We start from the raw sequence: 23,090 nt of genomic DNA, 5'->3' as shown, positions 1-23,090 counted from the left end.
GATGGTAACCACTTTGAGCACCTCTTGTAATTGCAGAAGTCAAACGTGACTTGTATTCATCTTTTGTTATTGGTATATATTGAGTATTAAAATTTTAATACAGATTTCCTTTCTTAAAATGTGTATATATATATTTTTGGTATCATATGTCAGTAGGGTATCTATTCCTTTTCGAAATACTTTTAAATACTCTTTAACAAAATACTAACATCGAGAATTTTATAATCAATGTGACTTCTTATATTTCAAAGAAATTCTTTACTATGGTAGGCCATAAAATGTGATAAAGTTATATAATGCTTACCCAAACTGAGATCATATGTCTTTATATCTAAACACATTGTAGTCCTGTCACTGCTTTTAAACTCTTTAGTGAATTATGGAAAAAAAAGGAAAAAAAGACTCTACCAGTGAAGTTTTTATGCATGGCTTAATGCATTTTTATTTTTCAGTTGTGCTTTTTTTCCAGTTCCCAACAAAAATAAATAAATGTTAATAGTATCTTGTAAAGTCTCTATATTCTCCTTCAATATCTTAAGGTACACAATTATCAAAGCTGATATTGAACATAAACAAATTGATACAATTCAGTACTCTGATAAAATTCATTATCATATAAGTTACTTTAAGCTGCATGCAATACAATTTTATGTCCCATAGCATCTTTAATATGTAATATAAATTGAATACCAAAATGGCTCTTTAAACTTACAAAGTGCAAATTACAGAGTGTAAAAAAATAAACAGAAAAATACATTATCTCATATTTAACATGATCCAATTTGAATAACAAATGTTTCAGGTAAAATTACTCTTAAATTAAAACATTAAAATGTACTCCAGTACACTGTTTATATAAGTTGTTACTCCCCTTTCTCCCCTATGAATAAGAGTAGAAAAAAAACAAACTGAAAATATTGGGCAGCAAATGAAACACATTTTTTTCCCAAAAGTCTACAGAGCAGCAAAAATGACAAAACGGATCAGACATAAGTTTTAAAAACTGTATCATTGAAATCAATAGAAATTAGAAGTTAATATCACACATTTATTCCATGAAAATTTGTTTATCTGACAGCAATTGATTTTAGCTAACTCTTAAGGACACAAAAAATAAAAATCTGAGTTAGATATAATCATACCAGTGCACCATTTCTCCCACTGCGTTGACTTTTAAAAGCAGAGAGGTGAGAGCAAAAAAATGTCTAGAAGAACAGTAGTGCTCTACTGTATTTTAATGTTCAACATACTAATTACATAAATCTCAATTTGAGGTTAAACCTTTAGTATCAATCATAGAATTTTACATCCTTGGTTATGGAGTGTGTCAAGTGAGTTATTGTGTGGCCTTGATGGGAAGCCATAAATTATGCACTTATGCATTCAATTTGCATTTGTTCTCAATACATTGGACATAAATAGACCCTTCTAGAAATATAGTGAGAAACCTGTAAAATGAAGAAGATAGACTAAATCTGAACACAAATCTTTCCATTGTAGGAAACATGAGCTGATAGCATCATTTTTTATGTTTTCTTAGCATTATCCTCATTAAAGCAATCATTTTTTACTTATTACCACCTATAAAAAGCAATCTGGGTTATACCTTTTTTATTATTTAATATGCATTTATAAGTAACTATTACAGTGGTTAGGTTTTTAAACTTTCTTAAGTACAGATTAAAACCATCCCAAGCTACACACAATTAGTTATGTAATATGAATTGAGATGCTTAAGGTAAACCAATATGACTCCCTTTTGTAAATAAATGAATTGAAGCTGATTTCTTGGTTAATCAATACATTTTCTTTGAAACAATCAAGATCACTTAAAATAGGCAGACTTTGTTTGCATACAGTAGATGTCAATATTTATAGGATTTAAAATGTGTTCTTACACAGCACATTTGACTTCAACTCTGTTAAATGAAAAACAGAAAGATCCTTTTAGATCTCACTGAATTTTATTGTATTTTTTTTATTTTGTCTTTGTTTTATATATTGTTGATAGAGCACCAAATGACTATAGTTCTATGATTAAGCTCAAATGTACAAGTGTTTGTATAAAAATATACATCACATACACACACACACACACACACACACACACACACACATGCACACACACTATATCTCCAGGACTTTGGATAAGAATCATGTGAATGCACCAGGATATATAATGCAGGGATATATTATATGAAGGCAAGTCCTGGCACCTGGCACTTCAGAGGTCAGCCATCACTTATTTTCTCTTTGTTGCCCTAGCACGTGTCATGAAGAGAAGTGGAAAAAGAATAGACCCTCCCTGACCAGGTGTGTGATCCTGAGTGACTCTACCCAAAGGTCGAGTATTCAGTGAGGCAGTCTCCCATGAGATCCGGAGGAGGTGACAGCTGTGGCTCCTTATGCAGTTGCCAAGTATCCTATTTAACTCACTGAGACCACAGGCTGTGAGCACGGGAGAAACCTTAGTTTCTCTCAAAAAAATAAAAGACAGAAAGCAGGGTCCTTGTTTCATCTTAGGCTCCATAGGGAAGGCGTCGTTGAGTTTCTAAATTTTAAAAGCTTTCAAATGAATTTGTTCATTTGGCAAAATATGCTATGACTTATTTTCCCCACTTCCTGAAGCAGGATATAATTTTACATACATAGTTTTAAATTCTAGAAGAAGCTACTTACTGCATTATTTCAAGTTAAAACTCTGTTGTATATAACTATATATCTGTCTTTAGACAATATACAGAATTATTTTCTTTAATGTTTAGTCCAACAAACTTGGACTATGATTTCATCTTAAATTTTTTTCAGCCAAGTCCCTATGAAAATAAATACTTTTAAAAAGAAGCACAAATTTTGGCTTTAAGTGTGGATTTTTTCTCATGAGCAACAGTTATGTCACATTAAGTGTTACACACAAAAAACACATTGTGACACTATAAAATATCTACTATTTACCTAAAAGATGATATAAAATTAAGTTCTTGTTTCATTTTACTTAAGGAAAATCTGTTAGACTGGTGACTAGTGTCCACAGGAGTTGTGAGTTAGAATAGGAAATTGTTCACTTCCCCTCCAGGCAGAGAAACAGAATTTTAGCTGAGGATGGGCTTGGAGGGAGCACAGCTCTCCCAGTTTAGTTTGTTTCAAAGATGTGGTATTTAGCATGATTCATATTTGCTTCTCTCGGTTCCCATTGTATCACTGTTTCAATGTATGACACAGCAGTGTCAACTCATACTTCAAACTATTATATAGTCAAACCAATTATCATTGATTTGAGGAGTAGACAAATATTCGATTGATTTGACCACATATTTAGGCTTACAGAAATCTGTCATTTGTGTATATTTCCTGAGCAACAAACTGGGGATTATTTACTCCTAAGCATTGTGCAGCAGGTAAATAAGTTTTGAAACTTTCAAGAAAGCATTTAGCCCAGGAAATAATTTCTTACAAAAATATCAATTTTCTTCCCATATTAAATAGTTTGTGTACATTATAGAAATAGTCAATAATAAAACAAAAATAAAAACTTTTCCAAGTATATTAAAAATATGTCATTGTTGACTTAACACATAACCCAACATAAATATTATTAATAAAATAGGAATATTAACATAAACAGGCATGCTTGCATCCTGGCCCGTAAGCTTGATGGCACCATTCAGATTTGTGGTGGCAATGCCAAAACCCCTGAGGTCACCCTTTCATATTCATTCCTTGGTGCTTTGCTTTTTCGATTTCTGTACCTAGAAATATTCAGAAATGAAATTGTCAGCCCTGTAGTTAACAGTATTAAGAACAAAGTATGTTGACAAAAGGAACAAATATATGGATTCAAGCGCTCCATCAGCATAGTGTTTCCAAAATGACGAAGTGAATAGGTTTAGGTAGGACAAGAGGGAAAAAGGAGAAAGGGCTAGTGTTCTGTGCTCAAACAACTTGGGCAGAAAATGGTGGAACACAATTAAAGGACTTCTCACAGACTTTAACATGACTGTGAACATTGCAAGACTCCAGGAGAGCATTTGACCAGATTTAAGCCTGGTTTCTTTGTTGTTGTTTTTCCCTTCCTTCCTTCCTTCCTTCCTTCCTCCTTCCTTCCTTCCTTCCTTCCTTTCTTTTCTTTCTTCCTTCACTTCCCTCCCTTTTCTCTCTTTCTCTCTGTCTTCCTCTGTCCCTCTTTCTTTTCTTCTCTGCCTCCCTCTCTATTATCTCTATCTCAATCTCTCTTTTCTTCACTCCATTCGTTTCTTTCTTTCCTTCCTTCCTACTAAGGAACTAGTATTTTGATTATCACACTGCATTATTACATTCTACCCATCATACTGATATAATGTTATCACCAATACAAATTAATATAATTAGTATTTATCAGGCACTGATTAGATGACTGGCAATATTCTAAGTGCTGTACACTTATTATTTATTTTATCCTATTTGTGATTATCATCTTCATTTCACAGATGAAGAAAGTGAAGTACAAGTAGGTTACATAACCTGGCCAGGTTCTCCCGCTAGGGTTCATAAATCTATCACAATTCGGAATCTTCGTTCATTCATTCATTCAAGCTATCTTCCTAATATTTTGAGTGCATTTTGTACCTGTTTTGGAATGAGGCATGTAGTCTTGAGGAAACTGCATAATGTTTATGCAGTGGAAGAATACAATTAAAAAGACTTTGCTTAGCCTTAATTCTGCCGCTTGTCAACTACATGAGATGGAGCATGTCAATCCCCCCGCCCCCCAGGTCTCATTTTCCCTACCTTTATAAGAGGAAGAATTATAGTCAAAGACCTTCTGGTGTATTTCAGTTATAATCATATTCAGTTGTGATCATAATTAGGAAGGCATTATTATTTGATGAATACTTAGAATCAAGCCTGGACAAAATAAATTTAATCTTATAAAAGCACACTTTTGAACTTTCAAAAGTAGAAGAGCACTACTTTCAGCAAAAAATAAAATTCATTCAAATCTACATTGAACGATTTGTACCATATCCAAAATAAGAAAGATTCATGGAGACATTTTAAAGACAGCTGTTAACTAATTCACACTGTTACCATATCCTGTCCTAACCCTAGCAGTCTTGTATTGTACATGAGAATGGATTGTGACTGTTTTAGGAAACTGACATGAGCCATTTTTTAAAAGCAAGCTGTTATAATGGTCTGGAAACTCATTTCTGCTAGTCTGCTTTAAATTTTAAGATCCTAGTCTCTGGGGTTATCAATTTACAAGGCTGTGTTTTATAAAATACCTAATAAATTAAATACAACTGCCTAAGTATAACATTGGCATCATGGCTTATGGTTTACTTTCCCATGAATTATGATATTCAACACTGAAAACAGTTCTGCAATTAATGTAGGATAAGGATTGCTATCTGTATTTTATAAAGAACTGATGCTCCAAGTTTGACTTGCATAAGGTCACATAGGTAATAAGTAACAGTTAATAATAGAATTAAATCCAGATGTTCTGTCATTAAAACTTCTGTATAAGTATCATCAATGCAAAATCTGTCTGATCCCTCTAAATAATACTTTGTCTATATTTTTACCAAGTTTGTAAGTCTGTATTATGTAAAAGTAATTTATAAAAGCAGAGTGCAAAAAAACACTGGCTTACCATCTGCAGAAGTAGTATATGGAACCAGCAACAATGAGAAGAAACAGTATAATAAGAATCACAGTCAGAGCCACATATTCTTTGCTCAAGGGTTGCTGGACGGTTAAAAAGAAGTGCTCACATCGGACACCGGCATAACCAACTTCACACCTAAAAGAAAATGCAAGAGAAAGATCAATTATCTTAAAAAGAAATCATGGTTATGAATTTGTTCTGTAAGAACTAATTTCACACTATAATGCAAGAAATCTACATGGTTTACCGAAAGTTTGTGAATTCAAAGACCGACCTAGAACTGGGCCAACCTCGATAAACAGAGCTCCACATAGCTCTTAAGCTGAGCTGTGATACAAAAGTGACAGTCTGGTTCAGCTGCCAGGGTGACTGCCAGTCTAGAACAGTGTTTCATAAGTTTTGTAGGTTGGAGGTGCTTTTTATTTGTAACAGTGGAATCAATTCCTAAAACAGTGGCTGATACATAAGTCCAGTGAAAAGATTAAAAGTTGAGCTGCAAGTGTGGCAAGTGTGAGAGAGAGGCATCTGAACCCCTCGTCAGTCTGTACCCCTGAGGTATCTGTACAGTTTGGTAACTACTATTCTCTAATTTAAAAAACAAACAAACCCTTATTAAAGTTTTTAACGGTACATACAAATTGCATGCTCATCATATACATAAACTTCTGCTCATGGGAATATGGAGTCACTTTAAAAATGAAAAATAGAAAAAGAAATATAGGTTTGAAATAACCTGTTTTTTGTTTGCTTGTTTGTTTGGGGGATATTACCTGCAGTAATTGTCATCTATGTCCACCAGGTAAATGCACTCTCCATGCAAACAGTAGCCATTCATTTCAGATCTACACGTCGTTATTGACACTTGAGCCACACGAGGACTGTTGTCTGTCCGAACTGTGAAGGCAATGGAAAGCTGAATTTATCCTGTTGCCTTCTTTGAAGCATTGATCGCCCTTTCAGAATAGTAACCACTGATCTACTGTGACAAAGCAGGTCAGGGGCCATTCAGTCAATGAGCATTTTCAGGAGCAGAAGTCACTCTTATTATCACAGTCCTGAGACAATAAACAAGCACCTGATCTATAAGGAAAAATGTCAAACAGACTAAATCAGACAAACCGGGTACTTCTCAAAAGACAACGATTAAGTTTTAGATACACACAAAAATCATTACCTTCTACAGTTATTCAGTTACCCAAAGTTTGTCCAATTTTTTTCAAGTCTCAAAATATTCTGAAATTCATTATTCCAAAAGCAATTGTTAGCTGAATCCATTAATTCATTAAAGAGAGCTTAATTCTACAGTGACTTTTAAGTACGTAAGGCTTGTTTCGGTGGGCATTCCCAAATTTTTGAGGTTATTATCAAAGAAATCAATCAAAGCCTCCTACCATCACTAACAATGAGAATTGAACATGAGCTAGACAAACCCCAAGGTACAAATGCCTCAGTTAGGCAAAAACAACAATAAAAATAGGAGCCTCGTTAGAAATAGTGTTGCAATCTATATACTAAAATGGGAAGGATGCTTATGAAATAATAAAAAAAATTGCATCTTGATTGCAATTCAAAAAAGCAATAACAAAAAAAAGAGGGTGGGTGGCAGACCAAACCTCCAGGGTCCAATGATAAAGGATGATAAGAGAGAAGATGACGTTAGGGAAAATATCCTGATTTCTCAGCATAGCCCTTGACTCAGGATAACCCTTGGCTCAGTGATTCAATAACTCTTGACTACACAGAGAGCTGACCTCTCCTGAATGGCATCCAGAGTCCTCTGAGGTCCTTGCAGGCAAGAGACTATGCATCACTTATCTTTGTATCCCTATTCTTAAGCACCATGTTTGCACGTATTGCATACTCCATAAATGTTTCTAAATGAATGCTGCGACTAGAAAGGGCATCATGTGTTCCTCTTATGAAAAATAACAACAAAAAGACATTGATTATCTACTCTGTACAAGTTTAAGTTTTCTTGTGTTGCCTGGAATCCAACCTCTAAGAATGGTTTCACAGCGAGCTCTGAGGAATGGCCATAGGGAATCTGATTTTCTTGTTCCCTATCTCTTCAAGATCAAATCTCTCCATATAACTCAATGCTCAGCCCCCTCCCCCCAATTATCTCTTTATATAAGTTTTCCAGGTCACTAATTCATAAGAAGTGTTAAAATTTTCTTTTATTAACACAGAGGCTATCCTCCCTTTGTTTCCCATCATATATTTACAGTCTTTAAGTTATATTTCTGTTAAAAATGTGTAACTTTTGATGCAGTGTTGACAAAGTGCGGTTTACCTAAAGCTGTGCAGTTATCTTCAGATTCTCCTGGGATGCAAGAAGGAATCACAGTGGTACTGAGAACTGCTTGCAGAAGATGGAAACCTATTTATGGAGAAAATGAAATATGTAATTAATGCTTCAAGGAAAGAAACCTTAATCGGATTTCCACGTAACTGCAGTATTTATAGAGTTGTTTTAATGACTTCAAGAATTTGATCCATCAAAACCACAAAAAAATAATTCATGGAAACAGGCATATAGCTGAAAGACAAATGAACCCCGAGCTCTTCTGTCCAAGGGTAAAAAAAAAAAAAAGCCTTGGCATTACATTCATGGTTAGTTTAATATTTCACAAGAACCTTTTGAAACACCTGATTTTGAAGTCTGATTTCTTAAGAAGCTTAGCAATGGGAAAACCATACGGTTTGCACTGTTTCACTCCAAGATGTGTTCAGAGCAATGCTCCAAGGTGAAGCCCTATCACAAAAGAAGGCTTCAAATGAAAAGTAGGCTCTATTTAAGGTAACAACTAAACAGGACTCTCAACCTGAGATACATTCATTGTTGATTTCATTACTCTTTGCATTGTAAAATGTAATCGAAGCCAAGTCAGAATACTGTCTATCTTATCTGACTTGGGAAAGAACACACAGGTGAGATGAACCTCACTGAGCCCTAGAATACAGTTTCTGTCAGCCCAGGAGGAGTTTGAACAAGGCGTTTCATGTGTCTCCACTGAAAAAATAAATGCTGGAAAACAGGCACCGGAATGACTCAAGTAGTCTCTGAATTGCATAGAAAGCGTAAGAAGAATGCTTTTAATTTCACGGATGTTTACTAAAGAGAGTTTAGCCTCTTCTGTTTAAGAGTCAGGCATTTGTACTTCAGCCACTGTTTCCAGTCCATATGAGTAATTGTTACATAAATATAAATGGTAGTAGTAATATTGGCAGCAGTTACCATTTCTGGAACATGCACTATAAGCAGGCATAGTTCTCCTTATCTATATTATCTCATTTAATCCTCTCAGTCACTTTTGAGTAAGCTATTATTGTTGCCATTAGACATATGCAAAAACTGAGACATAGAGAGTTTAAGTAACTTTCCTAAAGGTACATAGCGTTGTTGTTAATGGGTCACATTACAGAATTTGGAAACAGGACAATAAAATGCTAGAGTATAATGGATATCACACAGAACAAAAGAGGGTAAGGACAAATTGAAGCAGAATGTTTAACCTTGAAGGGAGGCAACAAAGTATGGTGGAAAGGGAATCCTGGGAGAAAGTTTGAGCTGTGTGATTTGTTTTCTCTCCCTCACAGAGTTTTGGGGATAATTAAAGGAAACGATATTTTCTAAAAAGGGCAACATACCAGAAACTCCCATAAATGTTCCTTGATGCTCAACATCTAGGCTCCAGTGTTAGCAGTATACTCCTATGTGGGTAATGCCCTCTACTGGTCTGTAACAAGATTATACATCTCTAATTTGGTACTTCAAAGGATGATTTATCCGTGTAATAAAGGACTTTATTATATATTTTCTCAATTAGAGAAGGCATGTATCTGTTAAGCAAATTGCATAGTCTTTGGGTACTGAAAACTATGCATCAGTATAACAGTATGTAATTTCATAATATTTCAAACTCGACAGTTAAAACATCCCTGTGAAGTAGTTATTAACCTCAAACAACCTCAGTGCAGTTACATTAAATGATTTGTCAAATACCAATTATCTAGTGACCATAAAAGAGTTAGAAATGTGTCTTGATATCTGCGTCATAGTTTTTCAATGATTTGAAAATACTTTTTGAAAAGTTTAGAGCTGTCTTCTCCCCACTCCATATTTCTCCTACAGTATAAATGGTGCTTCGATTACTCATAGGAAAATCTTTCTTAAATTGTAGAGGATGGCTAGAATTTGGATTTCACTGCCAATTCAACAAAGATGGAAAAAGATGATTTTGTCTACATAGCTTTTTATGAGCTAGATTCATGAGCTAGATTCTCAACCAAGCCAATTTTGTTGTATTTCTCAATATAATTCTACCATGCACTTTCACGACTGAAGAGTTAAACCTTTTAGCTTATACAGTGTGCTCAGCACAAGCTGGAGCTCTAAGTGTGTGTTTTTACATCCTTGACAGTCCTCTTCCTCCTTGCTTCAACTCAGGAGCACTGTGGAGGAGGAATTATCAATTCTCCCAACATGAAAGGGCCAGCCAGGTCCATTGTGCAAATGCACATTTGAAGCTCATTTCTTTATCCTTTGCAGAAATCAGAAACTAGCCTTTCCTGTTTGGAACTGCTTACAACTGCAACTTGCGACTATTTTAGAATCCAGCTAATTGTTTGGCTGTTTTGCTTCTAAGTCTTTTTTTCTTTTTAAGGTGTTTAGTAGTTGTTAGTTTTTCCACTGTTAGAAACTGTTCCATTTGGTCAGGCCAGAGGTGAAATATTTGTCTTTGAGAATTAAAGTATGTTCAGTGCAGGGTGTGCCTCCACAAAAACTGGGCTCTCCTCAGCTGTGACGTTCCCTTGGACATAGTCCATCAGTCAGGATGGTTTCTGTGAGACTTGCTACATTAATCCAACATCCGGGTATTTTACAGACGAAATTGTAAATAATTTTAAATGTGTCTCTCAAATGAATGTTTTTAGACTGCAGTTCCATCATGGATGTATGCAGCCAATAAGATAGCAAAGTTAGTACTAAATCATGTGTTCATCTGCACAGCTCTATTGCTTTGAAGCAGTGGTTCTCAAGCTTCCTTCCGCCTCACCCCTGCCCCAGAACCTTGCAAACTGGGGTAGAGGAGTAAGTGGGGGTGATCAAAAGACTGAAAAAATCCACCATGGAAGATTCTGATATCTCCTACCCTGTCACCCTTAAGAATCACTACTCACTATTTTAAAGTCATCCAGGGAAAGAATTGATGCTAAAGTTATATCCATATATTTCTTTAATCTTTCAGTTTTTCATGACTTTATAGTGTTTTTGAACATCACCATCTCTCTGAGATTCAACTGCAAATATTAGATTTCAATTTTTGATCCTTGACCATGGGTCCCTGCTAAGAAAATAATTCACTCTGATACCAAAATAAAGATTTTGGGGAGTATCAGTGTGCCAGAAAACAGATGAGCTACAAATGTACAAAATTGTCCTTTGTATTGGTGGCAAGCTTTCCATCGGTAACTAAGGTAGAAGTTGCTCTGCGCGAGGTGATGGGGGTAAATGATCTCTAAACTCAAAATTGGCAGTTTGGAGCTTCTATTGCAATACTGCTATGAAAAATCAAAATCCCTTTAGAGGCCATTATTTCTGTGAACTTTCCAAATGGGTTTTAGGAACTTGGAGCTCACCTATTCATCTCTCTCCCTTCCCCTTTCAGAGACTGTGTTTCAGTGAAATTTCAAATGTGCCAGCAGGAAATAGTGCCGGTGACTCACAGGATACAAATCACCTCTACCCTGTGAGTCAGGGCCCAGCCTACACCCTTATACAATATTGGGGACCGCACGCGTGGGAGAAGTTGAATACCATCACCCGAATGGGGATAGCACTAAACGTTGTGGGCCCTGGAGCACTAAGAAGTACTTGCCCAAGAGTCAGGCAGCGTGCCAAATGTACAAAATGTCTTTCTTATCGCATGTCTTTCTTATGGTTTCTTCTGACTTTGCTTTTTCATGGCCACCCTGAGGTACTCATCTAGAAGCAGGCAGGGCTTTTGTGACTGGCTAACCAAGCTGGGCCAGCAATAGCAACTGCAATTCTCAAGGATAAAATGGCTCTCCTGAAAAATGACCCAAAATAAAATGAAATACATTACAGAGTGAAAGGAATGCAAATTATTTTCCTACTTGAACCTTTTGGAATATTTAGACCAGAACAGCAAACTCATAATGAATCATAGTATTTGCCCAGCCCAAACAAGTAGCAAAATCCGCTTTGTTCACACTTTTGTTAAGGTCACATGCCACTCTACTCATGGACTGTTAGTTTTCTGCCTCTTCCATGGCAGTCTATAATTTTAGGATTTGTCTGTAACATAGTAGGCTTGTTAGGTCTTGTATACTTTAAGGAGTGAATATGCCTTCATCATTTCCAGGTGCCTTTTTGTTTTAAATCAAATTTCACTATAGATAAGGTCTTACTTCACCTTGGTTAAAATAACTGTAAATACTTTATCACATCAGATGCTGAGAAGAACTACTGTCAGTATTTTCTAGTAACATCCTACTTTTCATAGAGTAATCTATAATATTTACGTATAAAACCTTGCCTTCTATCAGCAATCATTCTCTTCCTACAGCTTTTCAATGTTAGCCTTATAACTAAGCTTCATTAAAAGCAAAATGTAAAAACCAACTATGACTATTTGAGATAAAATAGGAGGGAACCAGAGGTTGATAGAATAACAAGTTACAAATAAGTTATTCCTTTTAATTTTGAGTTTAAAAAGATAGCCGTAGGACATTCTTTGTCAAGTGGCAAGAAAAGGTTTAATAGGTCATGTTTTTCAATTCACAGGCATTATACTCTTCAATTTTTATAGTAATTTATAAATCATACTTCCAAGTGCTCATATATTTCAATCATCAAACAGTACTATGCCTAAAGCTATTCAAATCGAGACCCAGTGAGTCAAAATATAAGGGTATAGTTTATTTTACCCTAAAAATGCAATTAAAGATGTATATCTTGTTCTAAATGGAAGTGTTCTCGTAATGAAGGAGAATGCATGTGAACTCTTATGTAAAGGGTACAATTTATGTTAATCTGGGTGTTTGGAATTTTGTGGCTAAGAGCTCTAAATATGAAACTTGTGTCCCCTAAAAGCCAAAAATTCATTTTTAGAGTATTATTTCAAATGTTCTATTGGAAATATATTTTTTTCTTCAAGACATTATATGGGAGGGTCTTTTTTCTATCTTCACTTCCTTCTGTCTTGCTTATCACACTTATCCTTACAGATCCAATCCAGAAATTTAAATTACTATTACATTATTGTTTCAAAAGAAAAGCCTCCTACAGGGGCAACAGTTTGGATTATGAGTGTTTACCATTTGCCTTTTTTTCATTATGGTCATATTGAGGCCCTAAGCTTTGAATACTTAATGGCATTTTTAGAAGCGTAATGACTATCATTTTATGCATTCTTTATACAGGCCTATTGCCAAAAATGAATTTATAAAAGGATAGGCTTTTAATCAGTGAGTATCAAAAACAAAAAAAAGGAGAAAATGAGTATGTGAAAGGTAATCTTAAAAGCCTCAAAGCTAATTACTTTACATTCAGAGAATCTGTGTAATGCAACTATCACATTGGAAAAGACGCTGAGAAATTTTCTTTTCTAAAAGCATATTTTGGATCAATATTGGAGACCTCCACTTCAGTGAGAAGCACATATGTATCTGTAGCATGATGATGCTAAGGTGGGAAGGGCTTAGTTACACCCAATGTGTGGAAAAGAGGGAGGGCAGCTGAGCCATGCTTACTTTTAGTAACTACATGTCTCAAATGATATTTGTTCCATAAATATCTATTGAGGTTTTCCTATATGGAAGATATTGAACAAGATACCAAAAGGAAAATTGATGCAAGAGATATAGCTCCTGTCCTAAATGGAGTTAATGGGGCTAGATGCTTGGTGATAAAGAGGAAAGGAAAGAACTCATAGATGATGCCAACTTTTGGGCTAGAAAATACCAAGGAGGGTGGTGCCATTAAAAGAGTGAAAACCAGGCAGTGCAGCAGGTCTGTGGCGGCACTTGGAGCTGGTGGACATGAAGGGGAACATAATGAGTGAAGGAGTTTGGGTTTGCAGTTCATATATCATCTAGATTTATGAGGCACTTGGGAATATGGATCTTAAGTAATAGAATAAGAATGGAGTTGACAGAGTCTATTTGAAAGTCATATGAGGAACTATGACTTCTAAAGGCACAGGAGCCATTCAAATATGTCAAGGGAGATAGTATGGAGTGGAAAATAATAGAATTTGGGGAAATAGGTGGTGAGTGAGTGGAAATGGCCAAGAAAATTGGAGAAAAAAGGAAGTTCAGCATTGTGGGAGCCAAGAGATCAGAATTATAAAAGGAGACATGGGGTGATCAGCAAGGCAATGATAGAAGAAGAAAGTATGAGTGACTCCATCATTAATAAGATTCATCATTATTTAGGGCAAGTGGTGCTAAAACAGGCAATAAAAATCGCTACGTTGATTTTTTTAACACTAGAATTGGTTTTATATTTGCATCTGGCTTACCATTAATATTAATTTGATTCATCTTGGTGAATTATGAGTGGCAATGTGTTATAACAATGGAAAACACGTTAGGCTAGTGGTTTTCAACTCAGAATTTTTTTTTATTATTATTGAAGTTTATTGGGGTGACAGTTGTTAGTAAACTTACATAGCTTTCAGGTGTACAATTCTGTAATACATCATCTATCTATCACATTTTGTGTTTTAATTTTGTCAATCAGGGTCATTTGGCAATACCTAGAGACATTTTTGGTTGTCAAAACTGGAGGGGGCAGGGTGCTACTGACATTTAGTGGGTAGAGACCAGGGGTTGCTGTTAAATACCCTGCAATGCATAGGACAGCCCACAACAAAGAATTATCCAGTCCATAATGTAAATAGAGCCAAGGCTGAAAAACCCTGCATTAGACCCATGAGGTATGGAGCCTAGTTCTAGCTCAGATACTAATTTTATTTCCCTGCAGCTGAGTTTTCTTATCTCTGAAAACAGAGACCTAGGTAGAAATGGGCTGGTGTGGAGAGGGAAATGGAATTTAGATTAGATAACTCTAAGGTTCCTTTCATTTCTAAAACAATACTTCCCTTTCTGTTACTGACTATGCATCATTCATTCATATCACTGTTCAATCTTTCTCTCTCTCTCTCTCTCTCTCTCTCTCTCTCTCTCTCTCTCTCTTTCACAAACAGACACATACACACACACACAGTGTGTGTAATTTAAAATAAGCTTATATTTTGTTAGGCATACCATCAGTAAATACAGCCTACATTAAGAGAAATTTTAAAAAAGGAGGGAAGAACAATTATTAGACTTTATCAGAAACAACAAAATTAAATTTTCAAAACCTATTTCTTAGTCTCAAAGTATTTTGCTTCTCAAGCACATTTTCAAAAAACAGCTGGTTGAGTCAATACACAGTGATGAAAACTCTAAAGTATCAACCTAATCTTCCATCCAACAAACATTTGAGCGTCTAATATTATTCTAGCACAATATGAATTATAAAATATGAGTACAACACCAGTAAGGAGAGACAAAGCTAGAGACGCTCTTACAATGTGACATGAAAAGGGCAGGACCAGAGAAACGGGAGAGGAACAAGGAGGGGGGAGCAGGCTGCACATTTCCTTTTTATTTTGAGTGGCAGGATAAAGGTAGAGGGAATTATCAGAGAAGCCTGGACACGTCTCTTCAGTCTTAAAGGATGACTAGAACTTTTATTAAGTAGTGAATTGTTAGTTGGGAGCATCCACAGCAAAGAGTGTATCATATTCAAACACATAACCTTACACGATGTGTAACTCACTTCTTTTTAAATCTATTTCCTCACTTGTGATATGGAAATAATAATATTTATTATCCTAAGGATCGAATACGTTATGTTGTAAGAAAGCATGTGATAATAATGATAACAGCTCTAATTTTTTAAATGCTGTTTATTATTTCCTAATATCGTATTTATTAAATCCATATACAGTAACCTAATAACAGAGCTATTGTGATCTCCATTTTATAGATAAGAAAACTGAGATCATAAAGGAATAAATCTTTCTGAAAGCATGAAATGAAAGAACTGGGGGGGGTGAAACCTTTTTCTATACACTATGTCTCTTGATTCAAAATTATAAAGTTTGACATATGTAAATGTGTTGTGATATATATGTGATATATATGTGTCTGTGATATGTATGGAAGTCTTTTCCTCTTATCCTGAGGATTTTCAAGAGGGTTTATATTTAGCTCACTTTAATGCTTCAAATTTGAAATTCAGGATTTTTGTCCTAAAAATTTAAAGGGTTAACATTTTTGTTCTGGACAATTATCGAATCATATTGTGTATTATAGATAGTATCCTGGTTAAGTAAATCATTACTTTAGCCTAGAATCTCACTGCACCTTTATTTGCCTTGTAACTAGACTTACATAAACGGCATCCGCAGAGGACACTGAGTCTGTTGCATTACTTTGTTTTTAAAGCTTCCAGAATTGCCATACCAAGGTGATGGCTGTCAGGGTGCTCCTGCTCGGGCTCTTTCCTATTATAGCTTTGGGGAGTCTTCCCATTGTCTTCCGAAGGAATATTACAGCAGTTATAGCCACGTTAATTAGATAAATTACACAGGTCCATATTCAGGATGAAGACTTACAGATGAGGAAACCACACCTTAACTTACAGTCTCTTTGAAGAGGGTTTCTAACATGGTATTTGCATCTTTGAGGTGACAACCAGGAAATAGGAGATTCTTGGGCAAAAATGGACAGAAGACATTCAAATTCAATTTTCCAAAGTGACTGTGTGAGAGTTACACACTACTGTTTTGGGTTGTTTTTTTTAACCAAGGCAGTCTGTCTATTTTCTCACTGTTGATGGAAATGTGCTATAGATTCCAACTTAGTCCCTTATTAATACTCTATTCAATTCACGATAGTATAAAAGGAATACAGGAAAGAAAAAGGGTGTAGGTATCCTTCTCCTTGATCACTTTCCTTAATATACATCTAAGCAAATATAGAAAGAAAGGCTTCAGTCAAGTGACATCAATGATTGCTTCATAACAAAAGTAATTTCCCGGGGACTGTGTGGATTCAAAATGGTAAATGTAGGTTAAGTAAAAATTCAACATATTTTAACACAGTTTAAGAAAACAGTCACATCTTTTCTGTGCCTAATTTTGAGTGACACCATAAAGATACCATGTACAGATTCCAAGCCCGGGGTCAGCACCCAGACTGCTCCGGAGCTTGTTTATTTTTAGTAAGCTCCAGAGAACCCTGAGACCCTCTGGCTCCTTACACAATGTTCTAGAATGATCTTGCCATTTACTCTAAGTCCTTGTAAGACATTTGACTTCACTTTGTTTCTTCATTTGTCAAGCTGGGCAGATCATACCTATCTCATACAGTGATTTTAAAGACTAAATGAGATGATATGTGTAAAGCGTCTAACACACAACATGGCTGGCCCCCAGTAGGCGTTTGGTAACTCTCAGTTTCTTTCCCAACTCATGGAGCTGGACCCCTGTGCTAAACCAATTACCCAAGTTGCTCATATGGCAACATGATGCAGAAGGCAGCTAGAGTACCTAGGTCAAAATCGATGCAGAAGAACCCCGCCATCATGTTTTTCGCCTATAATGTGTCATCTCCAGTGTGCTAAGTAACACTCAGGCAGCTCATAAACCCTCAGGGCCAACAGAAAAGATCAGAGGTGAGCCAGTGTCTCACTGAGATCTGTGCTTCTCATATTCTCAGGAAAGAATGTTTGTTCTGCTCAATTCTCTGTATTGTGCAATGGAGTGAGGACAAGTTATCCTGGAGATGTTTAGATCAAGAGCCCCTAACCATTAATTGCTGAACTCAAGATAAAAATTTCTGCTCTTCACTCTGTAACAATCACAAGATTAGAAATGATAATTCAGCTATGAAATTGTGGATTATTTAGAAGTATGTTATCTAGTTAGGGGTATCTCAACCCTTTTACTCATGTTCAGTAAGCTAAAAGTGCTAGTACATTCATTCAGGTGTGAACTTTCTTAGTTTAGCCCTGCTTTTCTATGGGACCTTCGGTCACAGTTTCCCAATATATAAAGTAAGAACATCAATAACAAATATTTATGAAATTTAAAAGTAGCCAAATAATTGTGTGAATTGTGTAGCACTTTAAATCTGTATGTGCTGGAGGCAGATGATAGAACTAAAGAAGTCTTTATTTGTCCACAGTCATAAATACATAGAAATTCCAAAAGAGCAATAATAAAACGTTTGCTGAAATCTAAAATAAACTTCTTCTTTTGAAGGATAGCCATTTGGGAAGAGCATTTCTAGGTAATCTTTTATTTGTGAGAAAATAGGCAATTTCAGAAATAACTGGTGGCCTTGCCTTGTTTTCATGTGCTTTAGATTAAGACTGTTGGACTTGCATACCTGCACAGAGTAGAGAGATGTGATATAGAACGTCAAACAGGAACTTTCCTTGTGGCAGAGACATATCTAAACAAACTGGGAAAACAGAAACTGACCTAGCTCATTTGGAAATGGGCTTGGCAGCTGATGAAATAGGTGAACTATAATTAAGTAATGCAATAAAGGAATTAAGCACTTTCATGACAACAAAAACACACAACACACATTAGGTAGGTAGTAACAAGGTTATTCATAGACTCTTGCTGTCTCAAATTAGAATACTCAATGAGTGTCTCAGGACAGACACATCTATTGTTCAGATGCAACCTTACAGGTGGTGGTGGTGGGGGTTTAGGGGAGGGGGAAGCGCTTAACCAGATCTGACCTCTAGGTTAATTTCTAACTCTAGGAAATCTGTCACTTTTCTAAATTTATTTTTTTTTTCACAGAAACTCCAAAGCAAAGATAGCAAAGCCACATTATTTACTGAGAATTTATTGTAGTAAGTCACTCAGCACAGTCATGGTGGAAACCACATATTCAGTTTACACTTACGTTCATGGACTTAAAAATTCCACTATGCACGCATACGTTTCATGAGGTTTCCCATACCCTTAGATAAGGCATGTCGAAATAATAATTTAACTGTCACATCCTACATAGGTAGGGAATTAGGGGAATTCGCCTCATTGCAACTCCAGAAAGAATGCGAGACTGGCAAGTTTTATTTCCTTATATAAATGTTCATATACAGCTCCAATTCCTCTTGAAGTGTAAGGAATTAGGGAGAAGTGATTTTTTTTTCAAACCAGAAAGGTTACATAGGATTTTTTTTTTCCTGTCCACAATCACTAAATCATCTCAAATGGGAAGACAGACAATAAAGTACACTCAGCGATTACAGGCTATGGGGTGCTGTGAGCACCCCGTGAAACCTCCTGACCAGCCTCCAGCTGCGTGGGTTGCAGGGGAAGCCGGAAGCGGCAGGTGTTAGGATCCCAGGGCGGTGAGGATCGCCCGGACCTGACCATGTCCCTGCCGCTTCAGCTCCAGGTATGCAGGAACAGCATTGTCATTCTGTCATGCCCGAACCTCCAGCAAACCTGACGCCCGCACGCGCCAGCGCCCCCAGAAGCTTATAGAAAACTGAGGGCTAGACAAGAGGGAAAGCATTTCTTTCCAAACGGTGTCCTATTGCGAGCGGGTCTAGTCTCTACTTCCGCCCCCTGCCCACCCCCCTCCCCCAACAAGAAAGAACACAACTTGAAACGTCAACAGTGCATCCCTGTCTTTGGATTTCTAGAACAGCGCATTTACAAAAGGAAAAAAAAAAAAAAGCTTTTGAAGTTTTTATTTTGCCTAATACGGAGCTATTTTAATTGATGCATAACATGTATAACAATAGTTAATTTATCAATGAAAAACATTTTTAACACAGATTACCCTCTTCCGGTCTTCAGCCCATCATTCCACCACCCCCGGCTTGAGGGAAAGACAGAGCTGCTTACAAGAGACATTATTTTACATGAGTACACTTTAGCCCAGTGGAAAACTCCCCAGCTGTCAAATGACAAATGAAACTTGGCCTGCGTTAGTCTCCTCTCCAGCGGCGGGCGGGGGCTTACCCAGGCAGAGCAGCAGCGCGGGGACGGAGAAGGCGCGGCGCGACTCCATCGTCCTGCAGGCGGTGAGCTTCGGGGGATCCTGCGGGCGCTCGGGCTGGGCGGCGGGCAGCAGGCGGCGGCTCCGGGGAACGAGTGCACCTCGGGGCGGGAGCGGTGGGGCTGCGGCTGCAGAGCAGAGAGAGCCTGGCGGGCCACAGTCTGCTTGTCTCTGTGACACCCGGTCTGCCAGGCAAGTGAGCTCAATTGGCCGCGATGCGACCTTTATGAGTCTGGGGAGGAGCCTCAGGCCTGAGGACTTACTAACGGGGTGAGGTACAAAGTGTCCAGAGTTTCATAATCGGCCTCGGGGGAGGAGTGGCCGGAGGACTGCCCCGATGTCATCCTCCCTCAGAACACCTGAGACTGGCGGAGGAATTAAAAAAATGCTCTTCTGGTTAGCCGGGGACTACTCCCCAAAGTTTTCCATCTCCCTCTCTGACTCCTGCGGGTGGAGATGGGGAGCGTGGACCAGATGGATTGGTTTGCTTTGTGGGGTCACCTGCCAGAGTAGTGGGTGGTTTTAGTTGCTCAGAGTGACAGGCATAATTGGAATCAAAGTCAGTCTTCCCTCCAGAGCTGGTGCTCGCAGTATGAGCTTCTGGAGGGCGTGTGCGCCTGTGTGTCTGTGTGTCCGTGTCGGTGTGTATCACTTAGGGACATTATTGAAGTTTGTAGTTCAAGCGCTGTCCTCACATTCATAACTGCCCCCGCCCAGAAGTACGTTTCAAGTCTCCACCTTCCTTCTCAGTGCCTCTGTTTCCTTGGTACTAGTTATTTGTGGCTTCAAAGTCCAGTGATTACGAAGAAAGTCCTAAATTATTTTTTCTTTTGTCTTATTTGCCATCCATTAGCCTGGTGCTTATGATTTAACCTCCCCAAATTTTGCCTTAATCTTGTCACTTCCCTTTACAAAATCTTTCAGTGATTTCCCATGGCTTTTTGGACAAGGTTTGCCAGAAACGTGAACCTGGTCTTTTCAACCTCAGCTCCCACTAGTTCACAAAATTGTCTCACCAGCCAGGCTGGAAAACTCACTATGCTTTTGCTTTTTCCATCTTTTCCTGTCTGTGCTAATGGAGTCACAGTTTTGGGGGGAATGGCTGTCTTTTACTGAAACTCGTGAAATCCCACTCATTTTTATGGTTCTCCTCAAGGGTCTGATTTCTTGAGCCTACAGGAATCTCTTCTCATTCTGATCTCTTACAGCTTGTATTGTTCATCTTCCCCCTAGGCTCATAGGATTCTAGATCTGGTACTTGACACCTGATAAAACTACTTTGCATTATTTAACATTTCTTGTTTGTAAGTTATATGTTCAGATCTGTAGGAATACATAAATTATCTTACTTTTTATTGTATTTCCCTGTAGGGCCTAAGAACAGTGAGTAAACTGGAGTAAATTTAGCAGTACTGAAACATATTTAGGGGGTGACCAGCTAGCTCAGTTGGTTAGAGCATCATGTTGATAACACCAAGGTTGCGATAACACTGCATGGACCACTGTGAGATGCACCCTCCTTAAAAGAGTTAACTATGCCATTGTAGAATGAAAGCAATGTGTAACCAATGACCATGGCTGTTCCACATTTGAATGGAAAATGAAATCTGATGGATGTTGATAACTCCTACCTTTCTACTTTTTATTGTTTTCTTCTTATAATTCCTTGTTATTATTATTATTTTTTGCCTTTCTCCATCACCCTAAATGGTACCCTTTAATGTCCAGAAATCTCATGTGGGAAACAAATACTTACTTCACTCTTTAATCAGTGGTTAATATCATGGGTTCTGAATTTAGATTGTCTGCTTGTGAAACCTTGCACAAGTAATTTAATCTCTCTCAGTTTCCTCCCATGTAAAATAGGGATGATAATAATACTACCTAATTTATAAAAGATAATGAAAGTGCTTACTTTCAAATGCCTAGCACAGAGTTAATGCTCATGAAAAGTATCTATTATTATATGTAAACGCTGAGAGGCTAGCACTTGTTAGGTTGGTGGTATGTGGTAGGTGGTCAGTATTTGTGAGTTAAATGAATTGATGCATAGTAAGAAAGAGGTGGGATTATGGGCTCCTAGATCTAGCTTCTGAATCTAGCAAGAAGTCAAGCAGAAAATGACTTCTCACTTAACTGATCTTTTGTTAAAAACAAACAAAAAAAATGGAACCAAGAAAGATGATTCTGGAAATGGGTCACAGTGATCACAATTTGATAAGTTAGGATTAGGAAAAGGGACTGCTGGCTGTGTAGTGGCTTTTGCTTGACAAAATTGATTTGGAAAAGAAATAGCTCAAGCGTTTGAAAAACTAAGGCCGAATTCAAAAGAGTGGGGTGTCAAGTGACAGTGTTTCCTTATTATGCACAGTGACACGCTCAGGTACTCACAAGGAGTGAGGGGAAGAAGAATTTATTAGTTCTAATTAATGTCTTGTTTCATCAAATATACTGTTGTGCTCTGTGCTTAAAAGAAGGATGGGGTGGGACCTCACTGGGGAGAATGGGGTCACTGCAACCATCCACTCCATGGTATTTATATGTGGAGAGGGATTTGTTACTTTGTAACTGATGCCTGTAAGCATGAGATGTCATCACAGTGAAAAAAATGCTGTGCTTATACTGAAAATTTCCACAGCAAGGTGCTCATCACATGGTGTGAAGAAATCTTTTCTTTATTGGTTCTATGTTTACCCAATTTTCTAGCTATTAGTTTTCGAGAATGACTCCATCATGACGCATCAAGGAAGGCTTGTCACTGCCTCTGCACAAGTCTTCTTTTTTTTTCTTATAATTGAGGACAATTTTCATTAATCGCTCATTTAAATATGTATATATATATATGTATATATTATGAAGTACAATAATAATTCTTCTTAAAGGCACAAACATATTTGAAGATAGAACAGTTTGGGAAGAAAATATTCAAATCATATGGAATTTTCCTACTAAGAAGTGACTTAAACACATCAGCCAGATCAGCAATTTCCAGTTTGAGAGGTCTTGGGATTGTTTTGAAGGGGTTAGTAAATCTAAATAATATCTATAGGCTAAATATAATAGATAAAAAATGCTATTCTTAAAAAATGTATTAAGGGGCCGGTCAAGTGGCTCAGTTGGTTAAGAGCTCGCTCAAGAGTTTGAGCTCTGAGCAACAGCGGTTCCATTCCAGGCCCAAGCTGAGCAGCCGCTGAGCTGCCAACAGGTGGCAGGATGGCTCAGCTTAAAGAAAAGAAGAAAAGAGAAAAGAAAGAAAGAAAGGAAGGAAGAAAGAAAGGAAGGAAGGAAGAAAGAAAAGAGGGAAAGAGGAAGGGAGGGAGGGAGG

At 37.2% G+C, this 23,090-nt stretch overlaps 1 protein-coding gene across 1 annotated transcript in view; it reads right to left on the bottom strand.

The window, feature by feature from the left end:
- Positions 1-430: 430 nt before the first annotated feature.
- EREG (epiregulin) overlaps positions 431-23,090 on the bottom strand; it is a 39,006-nt gene continuing 16,346 nt past the window's right edge. The window contains exons 2-6 of the mRNA XM_019624580.1: positions 19,729-20,027; positions 7,944-8,030; positions 6,421-6,544; positions 5,636-5,785; positions 431-3,749 (exon numbers count right to left, since the gene is read on the bottom strand). Of these exons, the coding sequence (XP_019480125.1) occupies positions 3,665-3,749; positions 5,636-5,785; positions 6,421-6,544; positions 7,944-8,030; positions 19,729-20,027 (745 nt within the window). The 3' untranslated portion in view covers positions 431-3,664. The remainder of the gene's footprint in view (positions 3,750-5,635; positions 5,786-6,420; positions 6,545-7,943; positions 8,031-19,728; positions 20,028-23,090) is intronic.

The sequence above is a fragment of the Hipposideros armiger genome, unplaced genomic scaffold (genome assembly GCF_001890085.2).
Source record: "Hipposideros armiger isolate ML-2016 unplaced genomic scaffold, ASM189008v1 scaffold_594, whole genome shotgun sequence".
Classification (NCBI taxonomy): Eukaryota; Metazoa; Chordata; class Mammalia; order Chiroptera; family Hipposideridae; genus Hipposideros; species Hipposideros armiger.
The sequence above is the reverse complement of the archived record's forward strand: the minus strand, read 5'-3'. Positions and strand labels throughout refer to the sequence as shown.